At 42.4% G+C, this 13,726-nt stretch overlaps 1 protein-coding gene across 1 annotated transcript in view; it reads left to right on the plus strand.

Moving 5' to 3' along the window:
• Positions 1 to 7,976: 7,976 nt before the first annotated feature.
• Positions 7,977 to 13,726, plus strand: part of LOC120856578 (cytochrome P450 2J2-like) — a 46,909-nt gene continuing 41,159 nt past the window's right edge. Inside the window, 2 exon segments of the mRNA XM_040231936.1 lie at positions 7,977 to 8,138; positions 11,654 to 11,792. Of these exon segments, the coding sequence (XP_040087870.1) occupies positions 7,977 to 8,138; positions 11,654 to 11,792 (301 nt within the window).

The raw sequence follows: 13,726 nt of genomic DNA on the forward strand, positions 1-13,726 counted from the left end.
TCTGCCTCCTGTGTCCTTCCTTAGACGAGGACTTGCTTCTGGCCTGTTGAGATGGCCTGGGTCAAAGTGGCGCCAAATGGTGGATAAGAGTTAGAAGTTGGGCCCTGGGGCAGTCACAGAGGTCAGCCAGAAAGGCCCTCACACTTGGTAGCATTGAGCAAGCTTATCCTGCTTCTGCCTCAGACTGGCGCCTGGGAAGTCAACAGGGCAGGTAGATTCCTGATTGATAAGCATAGTTCTATGGAAAGCAGTTTCTCTGGTCTACCTAAGAAAACACTACCTTGGCCTTGGACACCAGAGCCTAATAGAATGTCACGAAATTTAAACAAACATGGAAAGCAAGTTCAGTTCAGTTCAGTTCAGTTGCTTAGTCGTGTCCAACTCTTTGTGACCCCCAGCACACCAGGCCTCCCTGTCCATCACCAACTCCCGGAGTTCACCCAAACTCAAGTGCATTGAGTCGGTGGTGCCATCCAGCCATCTCATCCTCTGTCGTTCCCTTCTCCTCCTGCCCCCAATCCCTCCCAGCATCAGGATCTTTTCCAATGAGTCAACTCTTTGCACGAGGTGGCCAAAGTACTGGAGTTTCAGCCTCAACATCAGTTCTTCCAATAAACATCCAAGACTGATCTCCTTTAGGATGGACTGGTTTGATCTTCTTGCAGTCCAAGGGACTCTCAAGAGTCTTCTCCAACACCACAGTTCAAAAGCATCAATTCTTCGATGCTCAGCTTTCTTCGCAGTCCAACTCTCACATCCATACATGACGACTGGAAAAACCATAGCCTTGACTAGACGGACCATTGTTGGCAAAGTAATGTCTCTGCTTTTTAATATGCTATCTAGGTTGGTTCAGTTCAGTTCAGTTCAGTCACTCAGTCATGTCCGACTCTTTGCGACTCCATGAATTGCAGCACGCCAGGCCCCCCTGTCCATCACCAACTCCCGGAGATAGCTCAAAATCACGTCCATTGAGTCGGTGATGCCATCCAGCCATCTCATCCTCTGTCGTCCCCTTCTCCTCCTGCCCTCAATCCCTCCCAGCATCAGAGTCTTTTCCAATGAGTCAACTTGTCTCATGAGGTGGCCAAAGTACTGGAGTTTCAGCCTCAACATCATTCCTTCCAAAGAAATCCCAGGGTTGATCTCCTTCAGAATGGACTGGTTGCATCTCCTTGCAGTCCAAGGGACTCTCAAGAGTCTTCTCCAACACCACAGTTCAAAAGCATCAATTCTTCGGCGCTCAGCCTTCTTCACAGTCCAACTCTCACATCCATACATGACCACAGGAAAAACCATAGCCTTGACTAGACGGACCTTAGTCGGCAAAGTAATGTCTCTGCTTTTGAGTATGCTATCTAGGTTGGTCATAACTTTTCTTCCAAGGAGTAAGCGTCTTTTAATTTCATGGCTGCAGTCACCATCTGCAGTGATTTTGGAGCCCAAAAAATTGAAGTCTGACACTGTTTCCACTGTTTCCCCGGCTATTTCCCATGAAGTGATGGGACCGGATGCCATGATCTTCGTTTTCTGAATGTTGAGCTTTAAGCCAACTTTTTTGCTCTCCTCTTTCACTTTCATCAAGAGGCTTTTTAGCTCCTCTTCACTTTCTGCCATAAGGGTGGTATCATCTGCATATCTGAGGTTATTGATATTTCTCCCAGCAATCTTGATTCCAGCTTGTGTTTCTTCCAGCCCAGCATTTCTCATGATGTACTCTGCATATAAGTTAAATAAGCAGGGTGACAATATACAGCCTTGACACACTCCTTTTCCTATTTGGAACCAGTCTGTTGTTCCATGTCCAGTTCTAACTGTTGCTTCCTGACATGCATACAGATTTCTCAAGAGGCAGGTTAGGTGGTCTAGTATTCCGATCTCTTTCATAATTTTCCACAGTTTATTTTCAACCACACAGTCAAAGGCTTTGGCATAGTCACTAAAGCAAAAATAGATGTTTTTCTGGAACTCTCTTGCTTCTTCCATGATCCAGTGGATGTTGGCAATTTGATCTCTGGTTCCTCTGCCTTTTCTAAAACCAGCTTCAACATCAGGGAATTCACGGTTCACATATTGCTGAAGCCTGGCTTGGAGAATTTTGAGCATTATTTTACTAGCATGTGAGATGAGTGCAATTGTGCGGTAGTTTGAGCATTCTTTGGCATTGCCTTTCTTTGGGATTGGAATGAAAACTGACCTTTTCCAGTCCTGTGGCCACTGCTGAGTTTTCCAAATTTGCTGGCATATTGAGTCTAGCACTTTCACAGCATCATCTTTCAGGATTTGAAACAGCTCCACTGGAATTCCATCACCTCCACTAGCTTTGTTTGTAGTGATGCTTTCTAAGGCCCACTTGACTTCACATTCCAAGATGTCTGGCTCTAGATGAGTGATCACATCATCATGATTATCTGGGTCGTGAAGATCTTTTTTGTACAGTTCTTCCGTGTATTCTTGCCACCTCTTCTTAATATCTTCTGCTTCTGTTAGGTCCATACCATTTCTGTCCTTTATCGAGCCCATCTTTGCATGAAATATTCCCTTGGCATCTCTAATTTTCTTGAAGAGATCTCTAGTCTTTCCAATTCTGTTGTTTTCCTCAATTTCTTTGCACTGATCACTGAAGAACTTAACTCAGATGACCATTATATCTACTACTGTGGGCAGAAATCCCTTAGGAGAAATGGGAGTAGCCATCATGGTCAACAAAAGAGTCCGAAATGCAGTACTTGGATGCAATCTCAAAAACAACAGAATGATCTCTGTTCGTTTCCAAGGCAAACCATTCAGACCAATCTAGATAGCATATTAAAAAGCAGAGACATTACTTTGCCAACCAAGGTCTGTCTAGTCAAGGCTATGGTTTTTCCAGTAGTCAGGTATGGATATGAGAGTTGGACTATAAAGAAAGCTGAGTGCTGAAGAACCTATGCTTTTGAAATGTGGTGTTGGAGAAAACTCTTGAGAGTCCCTTGGACCACAAGGAGTCAAACCAGTCCGTCCTAAAGGAAATCAGTCTTGAATATTCATTGGAAGCACTGATGCTGCAGCTGAAGCACCAATACTTTGGCCACCTGATGTGAAGAACTGACTCATTAGAAAAGACCCTGATGTTGGGAAAGAATGAGGGCAGGAGGAGAAGGGGGTGGCAGAGGATAAGATGGTTGCATGGCATCACCGACTCAATGGACGTGAGTTTGGGTAAACTCCAGGAGTTCGTAATGGACAGGGAAGCCTGGAATGCTGCAGTGCATGGGGCTGCAAAGATTTGGACACAACTGGGGGACTAAACTGAACTGAACTGATGGGAGAGGCCATGCTTAATAAATCTTTAATCCAATTTCTATTGAAGAGTGAGGCTGTTTTTCCTCCTTCTCTGTGTGCAGATGATACTATATTAATATGTGAAGTGAAGAAGTGAAGTGAAGTCGTTCAGTCGTGTCCGACTCTTGGCGACCCCATGGACTGTAGCCTACCAGGCTTCTCCGGCCATGGGATTCTTGAGGCAAGAATACTGGAGTGGGTTATCATTTCCTTCTCCAGGGGATCTTCCCGACCCAGGGATTGAACCCACGTCTCCCGCATTGGAGGCAGACGCTTTAACCTCTGAGCCACCAGGGAAGCCCTTATATTAATATGTAGGAAACACTAAAGATACCACATACACAAAGCTGTTAGAAATAACAAATTAATTCAGCAAATTTGCAGGATCCAAAACCTACAAAACTCAGTTGTGTTTCTGTACATTAATAAAAAACCATCTGAAACAGGTCTTTTTTTTTTTTTCTTTAATGGAATCTAACAGACAGTCTTTTAATTAGTCTGTTTAGAATACTAACGTTTAGTGTGGTTATTAATACAGACTATTATCTGCCATATTCATTGCTGTTTTCTGTCATTGCTTTTGATTTTTGTTTCTTTTTGTTTTTCACTCTTTTTTTCTCTCCTTTTAACTGAGTATTTTGTATAATTCCATTTTCTCTTTGTCTTAGCATGTCAATTATATTTTGTTTTTAAAATTTCAGTGGTGGCTCTACAGTTCACAGTATATTTCCAACTGATTCAAATCCACTTTCAGCTAGAACTAGTCTACTTGATTGGTAGTGCAAGTACCTTATAGTAGAATTTTCCTAATTAATTCTATCCCTTCCAACATTTTATCTTACATACCATCTTTGCATTTGCTGAAATCACCAAGTATATTGTTGCTATTTTTATTTTGAACAAACTTTTATCAGTTCAATTAAGTAAAAGCAAATAATATTTAATACTTTAATTTTTTTCTTTAATGTCCTTTATTTAGGTCTGTGTTTGTATTCTATATATCTTTCCTTCTTTCTAAAGAACTTAAATAATCATTTCTTGTGAGGCAGGTCTACTAACAACAAATTCCCTCAGACTTTGAGAAGATATTTATTTTTCCCTAACTGCTAGATGGAACAAAAAATGCATACACATATATTTTTTTTTACTGAAGCAATTTATATAAAGCGGAGAGTTCAGTGCCTTGTTATAAAGTAGTTCACAAAAATGTCAGCTGCTGCTGTTTTTCTGATGTTTCACCAGGCCGGGTTCCATCCTTTGGTGAGAAGGTGATTGAAAATTGAGAATCTCAAGTATCTCTGGAGTTCTCTGAGATACAATGAAACCATAAACCTTAGCGCCCCCTTGGTCTCAGAGAATGACAGACTCTCTAGATAGAGCAACAAACCAATGGGAAAAAAACCAACACATGAGAAATGGAATATTTCCTGCCGTATTAGTAAACAAAGGCTGTCAGAGTCATCAGCGATCGCAGTCACTAGAGACAGCGAGCTGATTACCCTGAGGGAACTCAGGAAGAAAGAATACCTGCCACCTAGCAGCCATCAGACTGCAGCCACTCCCCATGGTGAGCCTGGAGGAAACTCAGGATGTGAAGACACAGGATACTGGCCCCAGACAGGTGAGGTGCCTGTCAAAGGAATGATGTCAGTGAGCCCAGACTCTTGCATTTTCCCACACATAGAAAAGCACTAAATTCCTTAGCTTGAGGTATCTAGATTTCCTTTAATTAACAAAAACCTTTTTGCCTTTCAGACTATCTGATCTTTGTTGCAAAACTTCTAAATAACCTGGCTCCGATCTTCACCTCCTCTGAGTAGTTCTCTCACTGTTGAGATGCTGCCTTCTGGACTTAAAGTCCTAAAGTGAAAGTGAAGTCGCTCAGTCATGTCTGACTCTTTGCGACCCCATGGACTCCTAGCTGGCTCCTCCATCCATCCATGGGATTTTCCAGGCAAGAGTACTGGAGTGGGTTTCCATTTCCTTCTCCAGGGGATCTTCCAGCCCAGGAATCAAACCTGGGTCTCCCACATTGTAGGCAGACACTTTTACCATCTGAGCCACTAGGGAAGTCCTAAAAATCCCCACCAAATAAAACATAACTAAATATTTAGGTGGTGAATATTCTTTAAGTTGATGAAACAAAAAACTTCCAGCCTGTCCTTTTTCTGATAGCTAAGCATGTTCTCCAGGGAATCCCATGCCTGACATCTAGTGGATAGCAGGCAGGCTGGGCTACAGCCCAGAAAGGGAAAGGATCTATTAGGGGCCAGTTGTGGGGAGGGGAGGAGGAGGAGGGGCTACTCCATCTACAATCCACTCTCACTAAAATATTCATTTTAAAATGTTCCTCTGCCTAGGTTTTCTTAGTGCTTCCTGCTGCTTCCCAGAGTTCATATTCCTTAAGGAGCCACATGGATCCCTTCTTGTAGCCTCTTTCCACTTTATAGTCTTCTTACCTCAGCGTTCCCTTACTGTGGCCACTATGAATTCCTTACAATTCCCTTCAACACCCAACACTCTCAAGAATCATCAGCTTCTTCCCTGCCTCTCAGCACAGGTATCTTCCTGACAAATAGGACCATGGTAGGTGGTTGTGATGATGAAATAAAAGGAATGTTCATTGAGCCTGGTGGGCTGCCCTCTATGGGGTCGCACAGAGTCGGACACGACTGAAGTGACTTAGCAGTAGCAGTAGCAATAGCTTATTGTTGGTACTCAGCAAAGAATAGTTCTAGATCGATAGAAATGCCTGGAGCACTTTCAACACAAGCCTGTTTTACAAACTCAAGTTCAGAAAGAGATGGCTTTATCACTTTCTAGGAGAAATACCCAATTCGTAGCACTAAGTGACAGGATTAGTATATAGAATTTTAAAGCTAAGATCCTAAACCTGTATACCCTTCTTTGAGAAATATGTTGTTTAATTTCCAAGTATTAGAAGCTTTTCTTGTTTTCTTTACCTGTTAATGATTTACAGTTGGAGATCATTAGGGTCAGAGGACATTTAACTATATGATTTCAACTTTGATCAAATATATAAAGGTTGGTTTTATGACCCAAGATAGAGTCCATGCATACTTGAAAAAATCTGTCTTCTGCTGTTGCTGTGTGAGCATTCTGTACTATATGTCTGTTAGACTGAAGAGATGAGTATGTTGCTTAGTGCTTCCAGACCCTTGTTGACTTCTTATCTACTAATTCTATCAATTACTGGGAGAGGTGTGTTGAAGTTTCTAACTATAATCAGAGGCTTATTTCTGTATCTAGTCAGTTCTGGTAGTTTTATTTTATGTATTTGGCAGCTCTTTTATTTGGCACATGCACATTAAAATTGTTACATTATCTTGGTGAACTGGCTCTTTAATTATTACATAATGTCCTTCTTTATCCCTGATGATTTTCTTTGCCTGAAGTTTATCCAATATAATTTAGCCACAGCAGCTCTCTTTTGATTAGTATTTGCATAGCATATGCTTCTCCATTCTTTCACTTTTAACCTACTTATACGGTTATATTTTGAATGTGTTTTTATATGTAACATATAGGTGCGTCATTTTTTTCATTCTGCCACTCTCTCTTTAATTCATAAATCTAGATCATTTATATTTAGCACAATTCCTGGGGTCTGAACAAATACGTCTGCCATTATACTATTTACTTTCTATTTCACTTTTTTTATTCCTCTATTTCTCCTTTCTGGTCTTCCTATGGGTCACTTGAACACTCTGTAAGAATTCCATTCTAATTTATCTGTAATATTTTTGAGTATGTCTCTTTGTACTGTGCTTTAAGCACTTCCTATAAAGTTGTACACATAGTGAATGTTGTGGCTAATATTGGAACCAAAGGCTGTATTCCAGTGTAATAATAGATTCTCCCAAATTATGGAAGTTAAAAAAAAAAAGCTGTCTCAATTTTCATCCACCAAAGGTAACAAAACCTTCCAGCATTTGGGTAGGAGGATGCTAATGATACTTCAGTAATAAGCCTGTGCCTCCTGAGATGGCCAAAGGGAAAGCCATTTCTCCTGGGGAGGGATCTCCTTCTTTGTTCTCTTTAGGATGAAGCCCCCTGTGTTGTGGCAACTAAGAACCATCTGAATAAGCTAATAATCACTGTGCTTTCTAGCATAAGAGCAATGCTGATTCAAGTTTGCATGAAGAAAACCTCATCTACAACACCCCGGACCTCTTCTTTTCTGGACAGAGACAATTTCAAACCACCCTGCGCTAGGGGCTTCTCTATATGGCCCCAAACCCCAAAATCCAAGGTCAGTGCATCAGTGGGTGGACCTGGCCCAGGTCAGTATGCTTCCATAAATCAGTTCATATAAATCTCAGTATTCCTAAAGGGAAATTGGATTCACCGTCACTAATAATGAGAAGAAACTGAGGCTCAAAGAACTTTAGGATCTCACAGCAGACATGTTGTGGAACAAGAGTTTGCCACCATTTGTCTCACACCAGGGCCAGCTTCCCACTCACATACCTCCCTGAGGAGCTAGTCTAGAGAGCCTACTATAGCTTTAGCCATTATGGTCCTGGTTATTCCATTCTTTAGTTTGACCAGGCTGCATGAAAGTTATGGGAAAATAGACGATAGAAGCTCCTCTGCTTTTTTCAGAAAAAGTCCAAGCTGAGATTGACAGCATGCTTGGCCAATCACAACAGCCAAACTCAGCTGCTCCAGACTCCATGCCCTACACCAGTGCTGTCATCCAAGAGGCGCTAAGAATGGAAAACATCATCTCCATGGACGTGCCCTGGGAGGTGGCACTGGACACCACTTTGGCTGGATACCACCTGCCCAAAGTAATTGGAGGTTCACTAACAGCCAAAGTCTTCAAGCTCCTATTGTAAATAGTAGGAATCTTAACTAGAAAAGTCACATGTATTTTTGTCTTAGGGAAACACTTAAATGGAAGGAGAGATGTATTACTGTTGATGTGATACCAGATTTTTTTTCTTCATTTGGTGTCCTTAGAAAATTAGTTCAAATAAATGTTAACAGGTGTTGTGGTGAAGAAGGCAGATTCCTAGGTCAAACATGTTCAGGCAAAGATTGGCTTTTCTTTGCTGTGAAATTCCCCAGTGTTTTTACTGTGTGATGTGCATCGTCAGAGCTTCCCTGGTGGTGCTAGTGCTAAAGTGGTGCTAGGTGGTGCTAGACTGCTTTGCTAGTCTCCTGGAGACTCAGGTTCCATCTCTGGGTTGGGAAGATCCCCTGGAGGAGGGCACAGCAACCCAGCCCAGCATTCTTACCTGGGAAATCCCATGAAGAGAGGAACCTGGTGGGCTACAGTCCTTAGAATTGCAAAAAGTTGGACATGACAAGCAACTTAGCACACACACATGCAAGAACAAGCACTGTTAATACACGTTGAGATACAGCAGGCAGCAGTTCTCAGTCAGCCTTTGCCATGAGGCCCTTTTCTTAGGCTTGGGAGAACTTCTCACAGGGACCTGCCACACTTACTTTAGAAAATTCTCCTTCACAATCCTGGGACTATAGAATGTTGAAATATGAATACATATTTGAGATCACCTGAACCAACATTACATTAAACTGGTGTTTCCAACATAATATCCCCAAAGGTATTTCTCCAGCTTTAACTTAGAGCCCCTTAATGAGATTACCTCACAAGGGGAAAGAATCCAAGTTTATGCAGCATTAAGTATTAAAAACAGAAAGGAATTGGTATGCAATGATTATGTGCCATGGACTATAAAGGTTCTTTCAAAATGTTTTTATCAGTCTTCAGAATAATTCTTTTATCCTCCTTTTAGAAATTTGAAATTCAAGCTCAGAGAATGATTAATCTTGCATTTGAATTCTTAACTACAAAGTGACCAGAGCTGGGTTCCAGAAACAAACCTGTTTTGATTTCCAGGCTCATCTTTTTCTTACTATATACATGTTCTCTCCACAGGAGCTGCTTTACTTTGACTTTGGAAGAGTCTCCCTGCAATTGTTCTCAGTGATTCCCTGTTAAATTTCCGGTCCTCTTCAAGTCAATTCTGCTCTCACTCTGCCCACCCTTCTTAACAATTTCAGCAGACAGCTCTCCTGTGCCCCCTTGTGCCCTCTCTGCACACTGCACACCACCTTGGTCCATCTCTGAGGATCCACTGCAGTTATTCTGAGTCCCTCTTGTGTGTGGAACCTGGGGTTGTTCTCAAAGCAAAACCAGAGGAACTTCCCCATTGTGTTTCCCTTGGTCACCATCGCTGCAAACAAGGAAAAACAGCTATTTCTGCAGTGAGTGCATTTACTATTTTCTTGCTGATTTACCATCTGGGTGACATTGAGAGCTAAATGATTTCACAAATGACCTGTGCATATTCATACCAATTGATTTAGCTCCAGGGAACCATCCCATCTCAACAGACTGATTCTAACGGGTTTTCTTTTCTAATGTATTGTTCTGTGAGGCCCAGTGAGCCCAGTGATTTTTAATAACAACATGAATAATCACCCTGGCGGGGCGCGGGGAGTGGGGGGGGGGGTGTCATGGGCAGTGCTTCTCCACACAGCGCCAAGCTGAGGAATGCCAGTCCTCTGCATGCAATTTTCTATGAGCAACAGAAACTAGACTGAATGCAAAGGGAAAAAGAGGGGGAAGTGGATACTGAGGTAAGCCAGAGTCTTGCCCATGGATACACAATGAGAGTGCTCCTCAAGTTGTGTAAGGTTTAGGTCCCACAAAGCTGGGCCTGGTCAGTTAGCTCAGGAGGGTAGGGTAAGAGGTTGTGGGCTTAACCCTTCTTATGTAAACATAAAAATCACAATTATCGATTGAACAATCATTGACAAAAAAAAAGAAAAAAGAAAATTACCAAAAAGATATATTACATCCAAAGACAAAGAAGAAGCCACAAGAAGATGGTAGTAAGGGCACAAGTGCAGTAAAATAAAATCTCATCCCCATCAGGTGGGCAACCTGCAAACTGGAAAGCAATTATATTAATAACAAAGAAGTTCTGTCACAGATGTGAAAGTCCTGAGCACAGTATAAGGCTTCCCAGCCCGGGGGTCTGGTAACAAGAGGAGGAGCCCCCAGAGAATGCAGCTTTGAAGACCAGCAGCTTTTGAACCCAGGAACTCTGCAAGGCTGTTCAGGGAAAAGAAACTCATTATATGAATGGCACACCCAATGTTGTGTGCACACCAGGACCCAGGGAATAAGCCAGTGACCTCATAGGAGACTGAACCAGCCCTACCTGCTAGTATTGGAGGATCCCCTGCAGAAGCAGGGGGTCAGGGACAGCTTCGGCTCACATGAGGGATAAAGACACTGGCAGCAGCAGCTTCAGCCAGTACTCACTGGCATGACGATGCCCAGAGGCTGACATGGAAAGAGGCATGGAAAGAAGTGGGAACAAATGGCATGACTGAGAAACTAAAAGAAATGTGATGAAGTGGGGTGCAGGCAGAAGGACAGTGGCTCACACAGGGGGCAGGTGATGTGTCCATCTAAGAGAGATGGGAACTATTGAAGGGTATCTATAAAGGTCCAGGTGTAGTGGGTGGATAGGAGTTGCATAATAAAATCATGTCCAAAACTAACTCTGCTTTCAGTGTGTTGAGTACATTGATGGGGAAGAGAAGATGGGCATGGATGGGGCTACTGTAGGTGTGTGAGCAACTAAGGTAGTAACTTGGACCAGGTTGTGGTTGACATAAAATGCCAATGATAGAATCAAGAGAAATCTCAAGTGAAATTGTCCAGCACAGTGAAGAATGGAATGAAGGCAGAATGAGGGAAAGCGAGGCTCTACGGAGGACTCCTGGATTTCTTACTGCATTCCAGGAAGGATAGTGGTTCCTTCCACTGGGTGACCTGATTCTATTATTAAACCTTCTATAGATAATGAATGGAAGTTAATGGGAGAAAGTTAGATGAATGAGATATTTTTCATGTTGTAGAAGCTCCCATAGTTACCTCTTCACTGAGCAGCTCAGTTGATTTTGGTCCAGAACCACCTGCCCACTGTCACATTATTCATACATGTTGCATACATGTTCATTGATACATACATGTTCTCTCCCAAGATCTACAGGAAGTCCCTCCAGAGATCCATTCTTTACTCAGAAGTAATTACAGTCCCCTGATAAAATTCCCAGCAGTTAATTCCAGTCCATCATCTTAAGCTTTCCCATGCAAAGAGCAAGGTCCTAGGGTTGGGCTCAGAAGGTGGAGGGTTGGGGATGCTGAGGGACTTCAGGGTGCTGTCAGCCTCGGTGTGGGAACCTGGGGAACTGCCGCCCCTTTCCACACATGTGTTGTGTGTGTCGAGTCTTTGTGAGTCTCTCCTGCCTTCTCCAGGGATCCCTGGTCCTGACCAACCTGCCGGCACTGCACAGGGACACCGCAGAGTGGGCCACCCCCGACACGTGCAATCCAGAGCATTTTCTGGAGAATGGACAGTTTAAGAAAAGGGAAGCCTTCCTGCCTTTCTCAATAGGTGAGTAGCGAGATATAGGCATCTGAAAATCGAGTCCCTCTCTCTGCCCTTGCCTGCTCTTCTTGTGATGCTTTGCTTTCATTGGAACGTCTCCAGATAGCCCTGCCCAACGTGACTCACTCTTGCTGTGGCTGCACCTCAGGATTCCTTGGGTGGAGCATCACCGGGACCCGTGCTCTTACTTCCTAAGCTCTGGCTTGATTCTGGTGACGATTTCAGCTTCAAGTTGTTCTGTCTCCCAGAACACTGGGAACAGAAGCTTAGCCTCTGCCTGCTACCCACAGAGAAGGTTGGAACATTGCCATCTCTATAGGATTTTAAATGATCCAAGATCTTTTTATGGTGGCATACTCCACAGTGGCTCGAGGGCTTCCCGAGTGGCTCAGATGATAAAGAATCTGCCTGCAGTGTAGGAGACCTGGGTCCAATCCCTGCATCAGGGAAGATCCCCTGGAGACAGGAATGGCTACCCACTCCACTATTCTTGCCTGGGAAATTCCATGGACAGAGGAGACTGGCAGGCTACAGTCCATGAGGTCTAAGGAGTCAGACACAACTGAGTGACAGATATTTTCGCTTTGCTTCTCTGGTGGCTCAGATGGTAAAGAATCTGCCTGCAATGCAGGAGACCTGGATTTAATCCCTGCATTGGGATCAAAACTAAAGCTAACTGCTAAGAAAGGGATGGAGGCGGCTCCAGTAAAGGGGCTACTTCTTTATCATTATGGGCAACACAAGTGACTCTAGGTGCCATGGACTTACTAGATGAGATTCTATTCTATATATTCTTTCTGAAGAGGTCTTTTTGCCTTTTTAACTTCTAATTACCTTTTAAAAATCCAGTTAATATATTTACAGGTTGTGCAACCGGAAATGTATAAGGAGAATGCAGAGATATTCTCTCATATTTCCAATTCATCCAGTTGCAAACGGGTGTAACTCTTAACAGTATGAAATAAGAAAAATTCTTCATATATATCAGATAATTAGTTAAATATGCTCTTGAGATCGTTTCAAATAATTTCCCAAATCCTTGATTCTGTAAATGTTTCCTGAGTACCTATTATGTGTCAAGTATTCAGCCTGGAGGATATGACCATGATTAGGTAAGAAAAAAAAAAATGCAACTCTCATGGACCATATATTGTAGTGTAATCTTACAAGGTTCAAATTCCAGTCACCACGTTGGGGATAAGGAAGGACTCTGAAGCTTAGCAGGGCCAAGAATGGTACCTACAGTCATAAAGCTCACAAGGGCAGAGTTAGAACTCAATGTTAACCAGGTTTATCAAATATAAAACCTGAGTTTGGAATGTGACATGATTAGATGCATAATTTAGGAAAATAACTGGCGCTGGTGAAGGTTAAATTGGAGACAAGTAAGATTTATGTACATCATTACCATCAACAATGATGAAAGTGATGACCACACGATGTATAGGTTAAGTGCTATGGAAAGACTATACATACCTCTTCCATTTTGAAGAATATTTCTGAAAGGACAGACAGTAATCTATGTTTGATGTTACTCTTATTTCCTTTCTACATCAGTCCAGTTTGTATTGTGTACTGTATAGTCTGTAATTTAAGATAAACCTTAGGAAACAGTTTCCAACTTTAAATTAAAAGGATCTCTGTTAACAGCTACAGCATCATTGCTTTCATTTCATTTTAGCTTGCTTTGCCTTTCACTTAAAATTTGTACAAAAACAAAAAGTGTGCCCTTCCTAGCAATATCTCCCCAAAATAATGACTATTTGCCACAGTGAGTTGGCACTCTGAAATTCATAATAGTTTTCTTATAATTAATTTAAATTTAATATAGATTGATTTTTTGGTGACAGTATCATTTTGCTAATCATGCCAAAAAGATACAGAAAGGGAGGGACTGGAATTTGACCCCATGTACACATGATGCAGAGCCCAGGCTTTCC

Source organism: Oryx dammah, unplaced genomic scaffold, assembly GCF_014754425.2.
Source record: "Oryx dammah isolate SB20612 unplaced genomic scaffold, SCBI_Odam_1.1 HiC_scaffold_28, whole genome shotgun sequence".
NCBI lineage: Eukaryota > Metazoa > Chordata > Mammalia > Artiodactyla > Bovidae > Oryx > Oryx dammah.